Source organism: Mustela putorius, unplaced genomic scaffold, assembly GCF_011764305.1.
Source record: "Mustela putorius furo isolate JIRA1106 unplaced genomic scaffold, ASM1176430v1.1 tig00004068_pilon_pilon_pilon, whole genome shotgun sequence".
Taxonomy (NCBI): Eukaryota; Metazoa; Chordata; class Mammalia; order Carnivora; family Mustelidae; genus Mustela; species Mustela putorius.
The window spans coordinates 338,373-358,058 of record NW_025422199.1 but is presented as its reverse complement, the minus strand read 5'-3'; the positions used below and the strand labels follow the sequence as shown (position 1 = coordinate 358,058).

The 19,686-nt window shown below is 35.3% G+C and overlaps 1 protein-coding gene across 6 annotated transcripts in view; it reads right to left on the bottom strand.

Moving 5' to 3' along the window:
- WNK3 (WNK lysine deficient protein kinase 3) overlaps nucleotides 1–19,686 on the bottom strand; it is a 155,711-nt gene that overhangs the window by 58,527 nt on the left and 77,498 nt on the right. For 4 of the 6 annotated variants that reach the window (XM_004780581.3, XM_004780582.2, XM_004780585.3 and 1 more), the window contains exons 11-12: nucleotides 4,902–4,970; nucleotides 3,949–4,010 (exon numbers count right to left, since the gene is read on the bottom strand). In XM_004780581.3, the coding sequence (XP_004780638.1) occupies nucleotides 3,949–4,010; nucleotides 4,902–4,970 (131 nt within the window). The remainder of the gene's footprint in view (nucleotides 1–3,948; nucleotides 4,011–4,901; nucleotides 4,971–19,686) is intronic. The other 2 variants (XM_004780584.3, XM_004780586.3) reach the window with 1 other exon arrangement.

The following is a 19,686-nucleotide window of genomic DNA, read 5'->3' as shown; positions in this document are numbered from 1 at the left end:
ATAGTTTGCAAATATTTTCCCATTCCATTGGTCTTCTTTTCACTTTGCTAATGGTTTCTTTTGTTGTGCAGAGGGCTTGTAGTTTGGTGTAGTCCTACTTGTTAATTTTCTATTCTGTTGCCTGTGTTTTAGGTGTCATAACCAAGAAATCGTTACCAAGACCCATGTCTAGGAGCTTTATTCCTGTGTTTTCTTCTAGGAGTTTCACGGTTTCAGGTCTTACATTTAAGTCTTAATCCATTTCAAGTTAACTTTTGTGAGTGGTGTAAGATATGGATCCAATTTCATTCTTCTACATGTGAATATCCAATTACCCCAACACCATTTATTGAAAAGACTGTCTTTTTTTTTTTTTAAGATTTTATTTATTTATTTGACAGAGAGAGATCACAAGTAGGCAGAGAGGCAGGCAGAGAGAGAGAGAGAAGAGGAAGCAGGCTCCCCGCTGAGCAGAGAGCCCGATGCGGGACTCGATCCCAGAACCCTGAGATCATGACCTGAGCCGAAGGCAGCGGCTTAACCCACTGAGCCACCCAGGTGCCCCGAAAAGACTGTCTTTTAAGTATTCTTGGCTCCCTTGTGAAATATTAGTTGACTTGTATATGCTTGGGTTTATATCTGGGCTCTTAATTGTCCTCCACTGGTCTATTTGTTGTTATGCCAGTATAATACTGTTTTGGTAACTATAACTTTATAGTATAGCTTGAAATCAGGAAGTATGATGTCTCCGGCTTTGTTTTTCTTTCTCAGGATTTCTTTGGTTACTTGGCTACTTTTGTGGTTCTATATACATTTTAGGAGTACTTCTAGCTCTGTGATAAATGGCACTGGAATCTTGATGGGGATTGCATTGAATCTATCGATGGCTTTCAGTAGTACTGACATTTTAACATTAATTCTTCTAAGCCACGAACACAGAATACCTACTCATTTATTTGTGATTTCTTTGATTTCTTTCACCCATATTGTGTAGTTTTCAGAGTAGAAATCTTTCCCTTCTTTAGTTAAATTTATCCCTTAAGTATTTTTGTTGTTTGGGATACTACTGTAAATGGGATTGATACCTTTTATCTCTTTCCATCCCTCATTGCGCTAAGATTTTTAATCTTATGTTGAATAAGAGTGGCAAGAGTGGGTACCATTGTTCTGTTCTTGATATTCAAGAAAAAGCTTTCAACATTTCACCATTGAGTTAGAGGTTAGATATGGATTTACCATACATAGCCTTTATTATATTGAGGTATGTGCCTTCTGTGTCTAATTTCTTAAGAGTTTTCACCATGAATGTTTAATTATGTCAAATGTACTTTTTGCGTCTACTGAGATGACCATTTGATTCTTTTATTTCATTCTATTAATATGATCATGAGTCATTTCTTTCAATCAAATCATTGATTAATTTGCATATGTTGAACCATCCTTGTATCGCAGGGATAAATACTACTTGATTATAGTGTATGATCCTTTTAATTTGCTGTTGAATTCAGTTTGCTAGTATATTATTGAGGTTTTTGTGCATCTATATTTATCAGGGAATAGGCCTATCATTTTCTTTTCTAGTAATATCCTTTTCTGGTTTTGGTATCAGTATAACGCTGATCTGATAAAATGAGTTTGGGAAGGTTCCCTCCTCTTCACTTCTGTGAGTTTGTGAAGGATTGATGTTAATTATTCCTTAAGTATTTGGTAAAAATCACCTGTGAAGCCATCTGGTCCTGGGCTTTTACTTGTTGGGAACGTTTTGATCACTGATTCAATCTTCTTATAAGTAATTGGTCTATTCAGATTTTCTATTCTTCCTGATTCAGTCTTGGTAAATTGTATGTTTCTAAGCATCTATCCATTTCTAGGTTGTATAGTTCGTTGGCATTTAATTGTTCATCATAGCTTCTTTTGATCCTTTGAATATCTGTGTTATCAGCTGTAATTCCTCCCTTTTCATTTATAATTTTGTTGCTATGGTCCTTAATCTTTTGTTTTAGCTTAGTCTAGCTAAGGGTCTGTCAATTTTGTTTATCTGTTCAAAGAACCAACTCTTAGTTTGGTTAATGTCCTGTTGTTTTTCTGTTCTCTATTTCACTTGTTTCTACTCTAATCATTATTTCTTCTGCTAACTTTGGGCTTAGTTTGTTCTTTTTCTAATTCTTTAATGCACAGAGTTAAGTTCCTTATTTGGGATCTCTCCTACTTCTTAATGTAGACATTTATTACTGTGAATGTCCCTTCTAGAAATATTTCTGCTGCATCCCAAAGTTCTGGTATGTTGTGTTTCCATTTTGTCTCAGGAATTTTTTACATTTTTAAAAATTTTGTTTATTTATTTGAGAGAGAAAGAGAGTATGAGGGTGAAAGAGCATGAGAGAGCACGTGTGTACACAAGCTGGGGAAAGGGGCAGAGGGAGAAGGAGAAGCAGACTTCTCAATGAGCAGGGAGTCTGACACAGGGCTTGATCCCAGGACCCTGAGATCATGACCTGAGCCAAAGGCAGACACTTAACCAGCTGAGCCACCCAGGTACCTCTGTCTCAAGAATGGGAACTGGCAAACTGAGCTCTAGAAATACTGCCTCACACCTATTACAACGGCCATTACCAAAAAGACAAGATAACAAATGCTGGCAAAGATGTGGAGAAAAGAGAATGACTGTGTAGTGAGTGGGACTATAAATTGGTGTAGCCACTCTGGAAAACAGTATGGAGGATCATCAAAAAATTAGAACTAGAAACCACATGATTCAGCAATTTGATTTCTAAGAATATATCCCCAGAAAACAAAAACACTAACTCAAAAAGATATCTGCACACCTGTTTTCATAGCAGCATTCTTTATAATAGCCAAGACATGGAACATGGAAACAACCTGTCTGTCCACTGATGGATGAAAGGATAAAGAAATTGTGGTGTATGCACATGTACACACACACACACGACTATTATTTAGGCATAAGAAGGGGAAAACCTACCATTTGCAGATTCATTAATGGACTTTGAAGGCATTATGCTAAGTGAAGTAAGTCAGACAGAAAGACAAATACTGTACAATCTCTTAAGTGGAATCTAAGAAATACAGAAATAAAAAAAAAAAACACAAATTCACAGAAAAAGAGATCAGACTTGTGGTTACCAGAGGCAGAGGGTGGGGAGTGGGAAAACTGAAAGATGGTCAAAAGGTACAAACTTCCAGTTATAAGATAAATAAGTACTAGGAATGTAATACATAACACGATGACTATAGTTAACACTGCTATATGAGATACACGAAAGTCGTTAAGAAAGGAAATCCTGTGAGTTCTCACCACAAGGAGAGATTTTTTACTTTTTTCTCTTTTTGTTATTATATCTAGATGAGAAAATGGATGTTAGTTGAATCTATTGTGGTTATCATTTCACAATGTATATGTAAATTAAACCATCAAGATGTATGTCTTAAACTTATACAGTGATGTATGTCCACTATTTCTCAATAAAACTGGAAAAAAGTATAATCATAGAGATAAACTCATCAAATGGGCACAATAGCAGAATGAATAGGAGAAAGAACCAATGAACTTGGAGAACAATAAAAATTATCCAATCTGAACAACACAGAGAAAAATATTAATTTCCAATGACCCGATAATAACACAATTATATTCCTGGATATACCTATTTCTTTAGATTAGCAGGACTTTTATTCTAAATTACACTATTCCTTGTTTCCTTTTTTAACCCCTTCTTTTCTTAAGAATAGAGTATTATAATAATGAAAACAAGAAAACAGTCAATAATTTAACATCCTATATGATTATTAACATTAAAAAGTAAAAATAATACCTAGTATCTTATTGAACATACACACAAATACAAGAAAACAGATGCTTCTCTAATCAAGATTCACTAAGCACCCATTGAGTGCAAATACTTCAAAACACTCTCTTTGTTTTGATGGTATGAATTTGAAGATACTCACCTTCTAACTAAATCGGGTTTTAGAAGAGTTGCTTGTTCAATTCCAACTGCCTGGGATACAGGCTGTAAATAGTACAGAAATAAAACTTGTTATAACAACAAACTTCAAGCTAAAAATGCAATCTGCTATTATTTCAAAAAACATGGTTGTTACATTTCATATTTTGGTTACCATAACAAACTAGGTAGAATGTCTACATTACTGAATGTTAGCTGTTACTACCAAAGATAAAGAAAAATAAAATATAGCAATATTCATATTCATCAATATTTTATATCTTTTGTTTGTGTTTTTTTCAATGGAAAACATTGACATTCATCTTCCAGTCTTGATTGTAAAAGCAGTACTAAAAGGGAGAGTTGCTGCCATTTCAACAAACAGATAAATGACTCATGCTTTAACTTGTGTGCTCTGGCTTTTTCTTGCTCTCTTTAGACTAAACTACTGACAACTATCCCTCTGACACATTAGTATCAGCAGTTGCAATACTGGACCTCTAAGAAGGGAAATGCCAACTATGCTGGAAAACAATTTTAAACATTTATCTAATCCATCCTACATATTGCCACTGGTGATAGCACAGTGTCCTTAAAATGCAAATCTATCAAAATTTTATCTCTTCCCTGCCCAGTTTAAACCCTCTATGATGGTTCCTCATCTCTAAGGTTAAGTTCCATTGGATGGCAAAGTCCTCAATGAACTGGTCCCTGCCTCATTCTCAAACTCCTCTACTTGAAGCCACACTGAAATGTAGCTCCTCTGAGTGAGCTGGGCTTTTCCACATAGTGTGACTCTACTTATATTCTTTCATCTTCCTGGACTATTTCAGCTCCTCCTCAATCCTGCCCATTCTATGGACAGAACTCCTATATACAATAAGCCTCTAATACAATAGGCTCCAGACAAACCAGGAAAATCACTTTGGGTACTCTTTAAAAAACAACAACATATACCTTAGCTCTTATCTTGTTTTCCAAACTATAAGGGATGAAGGTTTCCTGGAGAAATGACTTATTCCAACACTGGAGCAAAGAAAGCAGAAGATGAAGCTGGATCATCTTGTTATGCCAAAAAGTAAAGAACTGCTCAAAGAAGGATGGGAACATATCAAAAATATAGAGGAGTCAGCTTGAAGGGGTTCCTACTGCCCCAATATGGGACATTGGGCATCAAGATAAATAATGATAGTAACAGAATATAACCCACCCAATAAAATAAGAATACATGAGTTCATACTGATACAAACAAATAAAGTTTTTACAGCACAAAGCCAACTAATAAATATAGAGAATGATGAAATCAGAAAATCATCAATGGGTGATAAAATCAGAGGGTAAAATTTATGTAATTTCAAAATATCTCTCCACAGATTACTTATTAATTACAAAAGCAAAAATAAGGTCACTTTATGGTAAAAAAAAAAAAAAAACTATACACAGCAGCCTCCCTCTTAACCAAAGAATTAAATTTAACCTCAGCATTAGTGGGACAAACTGACATCAAATGCCTCCTAATATGATGTGCAAAGAACACCTCACCGCTTACATGGTATTCCTAACAAAAATGCATAATCTGAATTGGAGCAAAAGCAGACTTCAAACAGACTCAAATTGAAGGACATTCTTTTTTTTTTTTTAAGTAGGGTCCATGCTGGGCTTGACCTCAAAACCCTGAGATCAAGACCTGAGCTGAGATCAAGAGGCAGACACTTAACCAACTGAGCCACCCACGTATTCCAAACTGAATGATAGTCTATAAAATAATCAACCTTGGAGCACCTGGGTGGCTCAGTTGGTCAAGCATCTGCCTTTGGTTCAGGTCATGATCCCAGGGTCCTGAGATCAAGCTCTGCATCTGGCTCCCTGCTCAGCCGGGAGTCAGCTTCTCCCTCTGCCCCTCCCCCAGCTCGTTTTCTCATAAATAAATAAATCTTGAAAAAAAAAAAACAAAATAACTGACCTCTATTCTTCAAAAAGGTTAAAGACAAAGAATGATTGATTAAAGGAAACTAAAGAGACAACACAACTAAAGGCAGTGCATGATCTTCAGTTAGATCCTGAATCAAAGAAGAAAAACTGCCATAAAGAACATCATTTGGGCAACTGATGAAATTTGAATGTGGACAACAGTTTAAATAATAGTATGATATTCATATTAAATTCCTTGAATTTGGTCATTGTACTGTGGTTTAAAAAGATCCTTATTCTTAAACTGAAATATTTAGGAATGAATGGGCATCATGCTGTCTACAACTAGCTCTCTCATGCTCCAGAGGGATATCAAGTGGGTATAAATGCGTAAATGGATAGATGAATGGATGGAGGATGGACGGAAAGAATGATTAACCAAGAAACTGATGCACCATCATCTGGGATTGCCTTTTATCATGTCCCTCTTTATCATGTATGTTTAATGTCTGACTCCAAGGACTCTGATTTATCTTTGTATTCTCAGTGCCTCTTAACACAATGTCTGGCACATTTTAGGCTTTTAATAAATGTTTTAAGATAGTAAGAAATAGGAAAGAAAACAGTGACATAAGAAGGACTGTGCCATAAAAATGCTCATGATCCAATATTACCATTCCTGGACATAAAGCCAGGAAATAATACAAAGGGAGAAAAAAGTACATAATATAAAGTTTGTTTCATAGTAAATACTGACTAAATGGTATATATCTGTGTTTTTAATTGTGGCATTACACAAAATAAAAACTGGCACGAATAGGGGATGAGTTAGGTAAATACAAATATGTATTGCACTACCATGTGGCCATTGAACACTGGAATTTTGAAGGCCAAGTAAAGGCAGGGGAAACTACTTACCAGTGAATGAAAAAAGTAGAAAACAAAAGTATACATACCACTTACGCATGTGTTAAAAGCCTAAAATACTATAACAAATATTATAATCACTGCTATGTTAAGGAAATAGCATTCTGGGTGATTTTCCCTATTTTCCTACTCTTTACAATGTTACTACATACATTTTCTAATTTAAAAAACTTTGAAAGGATATCAAATACTAAGTGTAGAGGAAAAGAGGGATTTTCATAAACCACTGGTGGGACTGTAAACTGGTTACACCTTTTCAAAGGGTAACTTGACAATCAGTGAATGCATCAAGTCTTAAAAATATCTATCAATGACATTTCTAGAAATTTACCCAAGGATATAATTAAGAGTGTATACAAAGGAAATAAGAGTATATAAAAAGATTTAGCTTTAAGAATGTTCCTCATAACATAGATTATAATCACAAAGTGCAAAAAAAATTAGACACTTGTTTCCCTTACTTGTTCCATTAAATAAATAATGCTATATCCATAGTAATTGGTATTATGTAGCCCATTAAAATTTGTTAAAACATATAAGATAACACTATAAATGAAAAAGGATTATAAAAGAATATGTATACTATGGTTACATTAAAATTACATATATATATAAGCATATAAAATGGTCTGGAAGAATACATAATAAGGTATTAATAAGCTTATCTGTAATCATCTTGCATTAGTAATTAAGAAAAAAATAAATCCAACTTTCTCAAATCTGGTAATCACAAGGCAGGTCCCCTTTATTTCAATACACAACATTATAGTCACTTTAAACAAAAGTATAAAGGGAGCAGTTCATTAAATCTGAAAGACATCTAAAAAAATAGCCTAGCATTTATTTATAAATAATAGTTTTGAAACTCCTCAAAATATTATGAGAGAACTTGATTAGAAGCTATCATATAAAAAAGATAAACCAACTATTAGCCATGATTCTAAGGACACAAAGTAGCATTAATTATAAGTTGTTATAAAATATCATTCCAGATTATTGTTACAGTAACTATGTCTTATTTCTCCTTACTTAATCCATAGGATTTGCCTCCAGATTTATGTATCAGGACACCACATCACTGTTCTATCCTGCTGGGACTCAATATAATTCTTTTAAAATTTCTTTAATACAACCATTTGTTAGGCTGGATACATCTTATTGAATCTTGTATGTATGAAAAAAAGAAATCTCACTGCCAAAATACTTGCTTTCAGCGTTTAAACAGTGATTATGTTAAAAAGCTAATTATCTAACCTGCAATTAGAAGCTAATCTAATTTGTCCAGGAAAAAATTTCAGTATGGGCTAACTAGGTTGGAGGGGGAAAGGGAAGGCGAAAAAATGATTCCTTGTGCTTGTTTCTCAACTACCCCCACCTTAAAATCCAAATGAAAGACAGGCACCAATCCCCTTTCCTAATGAGACCTTAATAATCTGGATGTCTGAGACCTTGATAACTTTCTAGCAAAGTTCAATAATACTGAAGTACCTCTGCACACATGCAGAATGAGGATAAGGCCAAAAATGAGAAGCAAAATTAGGCTTGGATTCCATGGGCCATACCATCCTCTCCTCTCCATTTGATACCTAAACCATTCTCTTATAGTTTCTAGACCTTTCTCACCCATGATGCTGTGAGCTATTCGAGGGAAGAGATTAGATCTGTAAGATTTATCACAATATTCCCAGTGCCTAACAAACACCTGAAATAGGAATAGATGCTCAATACTAGTTTTTCATTATTATAATATTCTCATGTTATTATTTTTATTTTTATTACAGCAATACACCAATCACTATTAAGCATTTATTAAGTGCTAAGCACTTCATATACATTATTTAACTAAATTCCACTCTTATGACAACTCTGAGCAGTAGGTATTGTCATCTTCATTTTACAAATGAGCAAGCCAAAGTTGTAAGTGATGGAAACGAAAACTGAGTCAGTAAATGGAAATCAATGAATAGACAAATGACTCCAAAGAGTATTGAGGACCAAAGACCATGTGTGCACACCACAGAGGCTTTCTGTTAGTTTTGTTGGTTCCTAACCCTCTTTCTCCTTTACTTACTTTATCATTACTTGCCCTCCTCCCACCAGTGATTCTCAGCCCTGGATGCAGTTTATAATCTCCAGGGAAGGAGAAGAGGGAAGAAAGAGAAAGGAAACAAAAAAACAAGAAGAGAAACCTTTAAACATTCCATAAACTGCCTCACTGTATTCTCAACACTACAAACCATGTCTTTCCTATGACATGCTTTTTTTTAACAACCGCTATTCATTAAGCACTTATTACATGCCAGGCATTTCTTACATATACCTCATCTAATTCTAATGAGTCTACAAGACAGACATTTTCTCTGATACAATGAAAATTTTCCGAAAGTTGAATATCTGTTTAGTGGAAACCTATATATCCATCACTCACAGTCTACAGCACTTTATTATAATTGTTTATCACATGTATATCCATCAATCCATCTTATGTTTTACATTTCAAAGTAAGGTGCAAATCCAAGACAGGCATTTTAAAGTGTCATTTGGCAAATGAAAAGAGTCAGAGCTAAAATAAATTAAATAACTTTCCTCAAATCGTAGAGTAAATAATTCAAAGAGACATTGTTCAAACTCAGGTCTAATTAAAGATACAATCTGCTCAAGACTATACATATGATGTACAACAGATGAATGGATAAAGAACATGTAAGATACACACACACACACACACACACACACACACACAGGAATACTATGCAGCCATCAAAACCCCCCAAAATCTTGCCATCTGCAATGATGTGGATGGAACTAGAGAGTATTTTGCTAAGCGAAATAAGTCGATCAGAGAAAGACAATTATCATATGATCTCTCTGATATGAGGAATTTGAGAGGCAGGATGGGAGTAGGGGAAGGGAGGGAAAAAAGGAAACAAGATGGGACTGGAAAGGGAGACAAACAATAAGAAACTCTTAATCTCAGGAAACAAACTGAGGATTGCTGGGGGTGCAGATAGGGTGGCAATGGACATTGGGGAGGGTATGTGCTATGGTGAGTGCTGTGAATTGTGTAAGACTGATGAATCACAGACCTGTAACCCTGAAAAAAATAATACATTATATGTTAATAAATTTTTTAAAAATTACATATATGATGCATATACCTGTTTAACAGTGAAATCATTGTTAATTTAATTTTAAAAAATTACCAATGTGTATATGTCCACTTCCATATTTTTATAAAGAACCCTTTGGGGCACCTGGGTGGCTCAGTGAGTTAAGCCTCTGCCTTCAGCTCAAGTCATGATCTTAGGGTCCTGGGATCAAGCCCCGCATCAGGCTCTCTGCTCAGCAGGGAGCCTGCTTTCCCCCCTCCCTCTGTCTACCTCTCTGCCTACTTGTGCTCTCTCTCAATCTGTGTCAAATAAATAAATAAAATCTTTTTTTTTTAAAGAATCGTTCATCTATAAAGTCACGGCTTATCTAAGCCCAATTCCTGGCCAAGCCAAGATTTTGAATAATGAAATTTACCCTAAGAAATAACTGATCCATAGAACAGTTCCATGGATAAACTCACATAAAGACACCCAAGCTATTAAACAGGCAAGGAAAAAAAGATGTAAACACATCGGCACACAAAATATTGACAGGCACGAGTGACAGAAACTAGGAGGAAGATTCATTAATTATAGGGCAGGTAGAACTGTATAAAAGAAATAAAACTACCTGGGCTTTACTCCAGGGCCTCCCTAGGGAGCACCCTATGAAAGGGACCTAACTGAAAGTCAACTTATACCTCATACTTCCCCCCATTATCTGTCCCTGGTTGAGTTATCAAGGGTCTGTACTGATCATCAAATTGATCAGACACTGCTCTTCCTGCAGCCTTCCAAGCTTTTCTTTTTTTTTTTTTAATGTTCTTTATTTTTTTGTTGTTCTTTATTTTTTAATTAATTTATTTATTTTCAGAAAAACAGTATTCATTATTTTTTCACCACATCCAGTGCTCCATGCAATCCGTGCCCTCTATAATACCCACCACCTGGTACCCCAACCTCCCATGCCCCCGACACTTCAAACCCCTCAGATTTTCTTTTTTTTTAAAGATTTTATTTATTTGTGTGTGTGAGACAGAGAGAGAGAGAGAGACTTAGCAAGCAGGGGGAGGGGAGGCAGAGGGAGAAGCAGGGAGCCTAATGTGGGACTTCAGCCACCACTTAACCGACTGAGCCACCCAGACGTCCCAGCCCTCCAGGCTTTCTACAGCTATTTGGAGAGCGCAAACAACCCTGTTTTTTTTGTTTGTTTGTTTTTTAATGGAAGGAATGAGAATTCATATTGGAAATAAAAAGGAGAGAACTAACTGAGCCATTTGGCATTCTGGGAGGTAGAGTCCCTGCAAGTAAAGTCAAATCAGCAAGCATGCAGAAAGGAAAAATTTTGGTAGCCATACATATTGAAGATGGCAGTCTTAATATATTTGATTATTACAAGCTTTGGAGAACACATTATGGGGGTAAAAGTAAACCACATCTTACTACAGAACCACAGCAGATCAATGCCTAATAATACACAGCATATATCTCCTTGTCCTTAAACTGCAGACCAGTGGAAGGATTTAATCATCACACAAAAGGACAACAGAAGTCAAAGAAAATCTACATGAAGTCAAAGAGTTAGGCAGGGAAGTCCAGATCCTAGCAAGGTTTCAGGCCATTGAGTACTGTGCTGATTAGCCAAACCTGGGGTACTTCAACCATCAAATAAATTATGATAATATTATATCACAACCTATTTAGTAATATAAGGCTATATGAGTCCACACTCAAAATAAATAAAGGAGAAGAGCCAACTAATAAATATAAAGAGGCATGATGAAATTAGAATATCATCAACAGATACTTAACATTAGTGGGTGAAAGTTTTGATGATGCAAGGGATATTTACATAATGTCAAACAGCTCCCTGCAAATAACTCAAAAATTATAAAGGAAAAAATGACAACTTAATAGTAGAGAAGACTTGCAGGCCCTACTTGAACCAAGTAATAAAAGTTGGTATCACCAATATTGGGACAACCTGGCAGGCCTCTTAATATGATGCCCTGAGCAGAACAGCATGTCACTTACATGGTATTCCTGACAAAAATCCATTATTTGAATCAAATCATGAGAAAACTTCAAACAAATACAAACTGAGGGATAATCTACAAAAAATTGGCCTGTGCTTTTCAAAACTGTCAAGCAAAACAAAGAAAGGCTGAAGAAATATTTGAGATTAAATCAGACTAAAGAAAAAGACAAACAACCACCCCCCAAAAACCTTGATGAGGCACCTCACAAAAGAAGATATTTGAATCTTGGGCACCTGGGTGGCTCAGTGGGTTAAGTCTCTGCCTTTGGCTCAGGTATGATCTCAAGGGCCTGGGATCAAGGCCTACATCTGGCTCTCTGCTCAGCGGGGAACCCGCTTTCCCCTCTCTGCCTACTTGTGATCTCTCTCTCTCACTCTGTCAAATAAATAAATAAAATCTTTAAAGAAAAAAAAAGATATCTGAGTCTCTAAGAATTACCTGAAAAGATGCACAACATTGTTACTTATCAGAAAAATGCAAGTTAAAAACAAAATATATACTACGTTGTTTCCAGCAGAATGGCTAAAATTTAAAATACAGGTAATGCTAAGTGTTGAAAGGATGTAAAATAACTAGAATACTCATAATATATTGCTGGTAGGAATGAATTTTGACACAATACTTGGAAAATTGTGTAACATTACTTAGTATAGTTAAATAAACCTTTTCCCTGTGACCCAGCAATCCCACTTCTTTTTTTTTAAGATTTTATTTATTTATCTAACAGATAGAGAGACAGTGAGAGAGGAAACACGAGCAGCGGGAGTGGGATAGGGAGAAGCAGGCTTCCTGCTGAGCAGGGAGCCTGATGTGGGGCTCGATCTCAGGATCCTGGGATCATGACCTGAGCTGAAGGCAGACACTTAACCAACTAAGCCACCTAGGCGCCCCAGCAATACCACTTCTAATATATACACACAAGAGAAATGAGTGTATGTGTCCATCAATAAAACATACAGGAACATTAAAAGCAGCTTTATTCATAAGAATAAAAAACAGAACCAATCTTAATGTACATCAATAGGAACACTGATCACCGAACCGTGGCATATTCTAGAATAGAACAATTCACACCAAAAAATAAAATGAACTACCTATATGTACAAAAATGTGGGTTGATCTCAGTAAGCCTTCCAGGGGACTAAAAATGTTCTCTATCTTTGTTTGCATTTAATGGAGGAATATAATAGTAAAAATTCATTAAATAATGTATTTAAGATTAGGGTATTTTAATGCATATGCGCCTTATATACTTCAATAAAAAGAAGAAATTTTTTTAAAAGATTTTATTTATTTATTTGAGAGAGAGAGAGAGAGCATGAGAAGGGGAGGGTCAGAGGGAGAAGTAGACTCCCTGCTGAGCAGAGAGCCGGATGTGAGACTCTATCCTAGGACTCCAGGATCATGACCTGAGTAGAAGGAAGTCGCTTAACCAACTGAGCCACCCAGGCATCCCACAAATGAAAAAGTAAACAGACTATGGTATAGCCATATCCAAGGAAATACTATACAACAATAAAACATAAGCAACTAGTGATACATGTAACAAGTTGAATGGATCTCAAGTCCATTTCAAAAGGTTATACATGGACAGTTCCATTGATACATTACTTTCAAAAGGACAAAATGATCATGAAGGGGAACAGAATATTGACTGCCAGGGGTTAGAGGTGGAAGAGGGTGTGACTATTAATGGATAGCTCGAGGGAGTTTTTTTGAGTAACGGAAAAGTTCTGCATCCTGATTTAGGTGATGGCTATGTAAATCTATACATGACATAAATTCACAGAACTATAGATACACACAAAATCAGTGAGTACACGTGATAACTGGTAAAATCCAATCAAGGTTTTTAGTTTAAGTAATAGTATCACACACTGTCAATTTTCTGGTTTTGATGATTGCACTATGATTAAATAAGATGTTAATATTGGGCAAAGCTGAATGAAGGGTACACCGAAATTCTCTGCACTATTCTGGCAAGCTCTATGTGAGTCTAAAATCACTTCATAATAAAAAGTCAAAAATAAACATCTGAAGACATGCTCATAATTTCTAGGAATCAAGGAAATGTAAATTAAACAATATGTTATTTTTTACGCATCAACCTATCAAAAAATCTGATGTTACCAAATATTGACAGATTGTGCAACTGGTGGATGAGAATTTAAATTGGTATAGTCCTTTGGAAAAGCAATTTGACAATATGTATTAATGTAAAAAAAATGTATAGAACTATGGTCTAGTAATTCTGCCCTAGTGTCTCCTCTAGCATGATCTACCTTGTTCATTGTAACATTAGTAGTGAAAAACTGGAAATAGCCAAAATGTCCATCGGTAGGAGGAATAGCTAAATAAGCCTCAGTACAGTCTTAATAATGAATACTATAGGGCAATTAAATTAAATAAAATCCAACATACCCATATGTAATAACACAGTTGTATTTCCAAGACATGTAATTAAGTAAAAAAAAAGTACAAAGTAACACATGCAGTAGGATGATCTTTTCTGCATAAAGACAAAAATCAAACTGAAACACAATGCTATGTATGGTCTAAGCATACATATCTATATATGTAACTACATTGAAAAAAATCTGGAAGGACATACACCAAGCTGACGATAGAAGGGACAAGGACATGGGTGGGTCAAATGAGGCTTCTCTGCATTGTTTATAATTTTTACCAAAAGTATATAGTGGCATATTACTCATGTAATTAAAGTAATTGGGAAAATATTTTTTTAAAAAGGAAAAGGAATACAAATATTGTGGTAAAGAATCAAAGTGATATTCAAACATTATACTCAGTAAGGATGCAACTGTATATAAAATGCTAAGGTTTAGAGGCACCTGGGTGGCTCAGTGGGTTAAAGCCTCTGCCTTTGGCTCAGGTCAGGATCGAGCCCCCTGTCAGGCTCTCTGCTCAGCAGGGAGCCTGCTTCCCTTCCTCTCTCTGTCTGCCTCTCTGCCTACTTGTGATCTCTCTCTGTCAAATAAATAAATAAAATCTTTTTAAAAAATAAATGCTAAGGTTTAATATTTCTTTCCAGCAGCTGAAAATGAAACCATTTAAATGGATGTCTGATTAGACCACAATGTCAAATGAAAAGAAATCCATCTTAACCACCAGAAGTATTAATTCACTAGCACTAACACATCACACTAGAGAAGGTAAGAAATACTGACCTTAGCAATAGATAAATATCAGAATAAGTGATTTTCCACGTTATTTGAATAAAATGATCAAAACCATCTAAACTCGTGATTCACTTCCTGTCTCTTATGTAACCCCAGTCCATCGCTAAATGGAAAAATAAAATGGACAAATAAGAGCAGATATTAGTTGCCCACCCAACAGAAGTTCATTATCAGTTTGGAAGTCCTGATGCAGCAACAAGAATGATAAATATCAACAAAGAATCCTTCTGCCACTGAGGGCAGGCTGATAGAGATATCTACAGATATTCTTATTAATTTATTCAACAAATATGTAATAAGCAACTATTTGTATCAAACACTGTCCTAGGTGCAAGGAATTAGAGGTAAATAGTATACAGACCTCTGTGCAAAAAAATTTCAGTTTATTGGGGAGACAGACACAAAATATAAGCACAGTTTGCTATCTGACCAGACTGAAGATATCTCTTTCCTCTACCTCAGCAGTAAAATAACCCAAATACCAGAAATTCACTCCATCCCTTTGTCATCAACTCTCTAGGGTTTACTGACAGGACTATAGTGATTACCTAACTTAAGTGAATTTTGCAATGACAAAAATTAGGAAAGTGAAGTTCTACTTCTTATAGCTTCCTCCATCCCCAGCAGTTATCAATGAGAAGTGCTGGACAATGGGGTGCCTGGGTGGCTCAGTTGGTTAAGCAACTGCCTTCAGCTCAGGTCATGATCCTGGAGTCCCAGGATTGAGTCCCACATCGGGCTCCCTGCTTGGCAGGGAATCTGTTCTTCCTCTGAGCTCTCCACTCTCACACTCTGCCTCTCAAATAAATAAATAAAATTTTAAAAAAAGAAGAAGTGCTGGACAAATGTAAAAAAAAAAGAAAAAAACCCTACAACTGCCTGAAGGTATGACAGAGTAGGCAAAAGCAGGTAAAAACAGGTAAGAAGGTGACAGCAGGGAAAAAAAGAAAGGACAGTGGATGAGTTACCATTTTTATGGCTTTTCACCTGAAAGCAGCTAAAAATCATAAGAAAACCCCAATATTCTAGTAAGATTGAAGAAAAAGAGGAAGGAATTGGGTAGTACAGAGCATTCCAGACCCACAAAGTTCCTAGTGCTCTACCACGCAGCAGAAAAAGATCCTGGCTAGATGTCTCCTTGTCTCCTAACACTTCACCTAATGGCAGAAGGCAACCCAAATCATTATGTCCTCACCCTCCATCCAGTGGCAGAGAGCCATACAGACCCCTCAACTCCTGACCAGGAATAGACAGTGACCAGGTAAGTGTTGGAAGAGATCAAGTATGAAGGGTACGAGCATCAGGTGGCCAGAAAAGAGGTCAGGGGAAATGCCCTCCAGCCTTCAGCCCAGCATCCACCACTCCTGAAACTTGGCAGCCCAGAAAAGCCCCTTCCGTTACTGCATGTAGCACCAATAGGGACCCAGCAAGAGCTCAACCAGAAAGAGCCAGAAGACCAACTAGTCCAGAATAGCACTGTAAGAGCTCAGGAAACTAAATTATCTTTGAAACTACAGCCCACAAAAGGATAGAGTCTACAGGCTAATTAGACTTACTAGTGCAAGTCTTTGATAAACTAGAAGATTTAAACATGACCAAGTCTCCAATCATAATACCCCAAATGTCCAATATACAACAAAAAAATTTGTTCTATGAAGAGAAAAATCGTAACTCAAATGGGAATAAACAACTTACACCAATACTGCGATAAATCAGATGTTGGAATTATCTTATAAGGACTTTACAGTAGCTATCAGAAAAAGAACCTCAGTGAGTAATCACAATTTCTCTGGAAACAAATGAAAAAAATAGAAAACCTCAGGGAAAAAGTAGAACTTACAAGAACTATACAGAAATTATAGAATTGAAAAATATAATAACCTCAATAAAAAAACTAACTGAACAGGCTAATTAATAACCTGGAAAGGACAGAAAATAGAATCCGTGAACTTCAGTACAGATTAATAGAATTTACTCAGTTTGAATGAGAGAGAAAAGAGGAAGAAATGAGCAGGGTCTCTAAACCTGTGGAAAAATAATTTTTAAAAAGACTGAAAATTCATGTAATTGGAGCCTTAGCAGGAAACAAGAAAGAATATGGACCAGAAAATATATATATATTTTAAAGAAACAATGGCTGAAAATGTCCCAAATCTGGCCAAAGACATAAAACAGACATAAGAAGCTGAGTGAACTTCAAAAAGGACAAACCCACAGAAATCCACAGCATGATACATCATACTATAAAAATTAAATTTAAAAAAATTAAATTTTAATAACAACTATGAAGTAATAACACATTACTGTTAGGGGAACATCAACATGCATGGCAGCATATTTGTCATCTAATAAATAAGAGGCCACAAGGAGGGGCATAACATTATTCAAGTGCTGAAAGAAAATAATAATTATTGATGAATTCTACATCCAGCAAAATACATATTCAGAAGTGAAAAAGAAAAAAAATACATACTCAGACAAAAGAAAACTAGAATTTTTCAGAACTAGATCATTAAACTTATAACATATGCCTGAGACAATTTTATTTTAAAAGTAGGAAGGGTAAGGGGACCTAAATGGAAGAAAGGTTTTAGTAGTTGACCGGAAGTAGTAAAATGTCCATACCAGCAAGTGTGTCACTTACATATATACAGAGTAATACCTAGAGCAACTGCTAAGAAACTATACAGCACAAGATACTCAAAACAGTATAAAGAAAACAAAGAATACTGAAAAAAAATGCAAGTAACACACAGGAAGGCAAGAACAAAGAAACAGAGGAAAGAGAAACACAGGCAAGAAACAAAAAGCAAATATTAAAATGCCAAACTTAAGTCCTAAGGTATCAATAATTATTTTGAATGTAAATGGTCTAAATATACCAAATAAAAGGAAAACACTGTCAGAGTAGATATATATATATATATATATATATATATATATATATATATTTAAAAACCAGCTGGATGCTTTCTACTATATGCTTACTTTAAACACAACAAGATAAATAGGTTGAAAGAAGAAAGAAAGTAAAAAAGATATACCATGCTAACATTAATCAAAAGAAAGCAGGAGTGGATATGAACTATCAGATAATGCATACTTCACAAAAAAGAAAATTACTAGTGATGAAGAGGAATATAATTTAATGATAAAAAGATCAATCCACTAAGAAGACATAGCCATCCTAAATGTGAATGCATGAAACAAACCTTCAAAATAAATGGGAAAAAATGACTGAGCTAAAAGGAGAAATATATAAATCTACAACTATAGTTAGAAACTTTAGCATCCAGGGTGCCTGGGAGGCTAAGTCAGTTAAGCGTCTGCCTTGGCAATGATCCCAGGGTCCTGGAATTGAGCCAGCCCCACATTGGGCTCACTGCTCAGTGGGGAGTCTGCTTCTCCCTCTCCCTCTGTTTCCTCCCCCCAACTCTCTATCTTTCAAGTAAATAAATAAAATGTTTTAAAAAAAAGAAACTTCAGCATCCTACTCTTAGCAATTGATGGGATCTCTAAACAAAGTTAGCAAAGATATAGAAAAATGTCAATTAATATCTCCCATGAATTTCAGATTCAAAAATCCTCAATAAAATATTAGTAAATTAAATAAAACAATGTATACAAAGAATTATATATTATGACCAAATGCATTTATTCCAAGGTAGCAATGATGTTTCAGCATTTGAAATCAATGTAATCCACAATACCAATAGTTGAAAAAAATCGCAAAATTACACTAATTAACAAAGAAAAGTCATATTTTCTTAGTCAGAAATAGCCACCAGGCACTACTTCAACTTGATAAAGGGCATACATGAAAAATCTATAGCTTTCATCATTCATAATGGTGAAAGACTTACTATTTTCCTCTAGGCTTGGGGAACAAGGTAATAAGGATGTTCATTCTCACCAGTCTTATTATGCAACACAATATTAGAAATTCTTACCCAGGCAATAAAGGGAAAATAAAAACTAAATGCCATATAGAGTAGAAAGGAAGAGATTAAAGTGTCTCCATTTTGGAGATTACATGGTTGTCTACATAAAAAAAAAAATCCCAAGGATTTTACCCAAAAAACTCTCCTAGAACTAATTAAGCTCAGCAAGGTCATAGGACACAAGATACACACACACACACACACACACACACACACACACACCCCAACTTCATTTCTGTGTGCTAACAATGAACATGTGGAAACTGAAATAAAAAGGAATACCATTTATAATCTCTCCAAAGAAAATTAAATACTTAAAGTTAACAAAAGATGTTCAGGATATTGAAAATTACAAAATGCTAATGAAAGCAATCAAAGAAGACTTAAATATATGGAGAGACACTACATTCATGTACTGGGAGACTCAATATAGTAAAGATGTCAATTCTCCCCCACATTCATATATAAAATTAATGAAATTACTATCAAAATCCTGGCAAGATTTGCTGTAGATACAGACAAGATTATCCTAAAATTTATATGGATAGTCAGACATCCTATAATAGCTAAAATAATCTTTAAAAAAGAACCAAATTGAATTTAAATAAAGAATTAAAAAGAGAAGACAGTGGGAG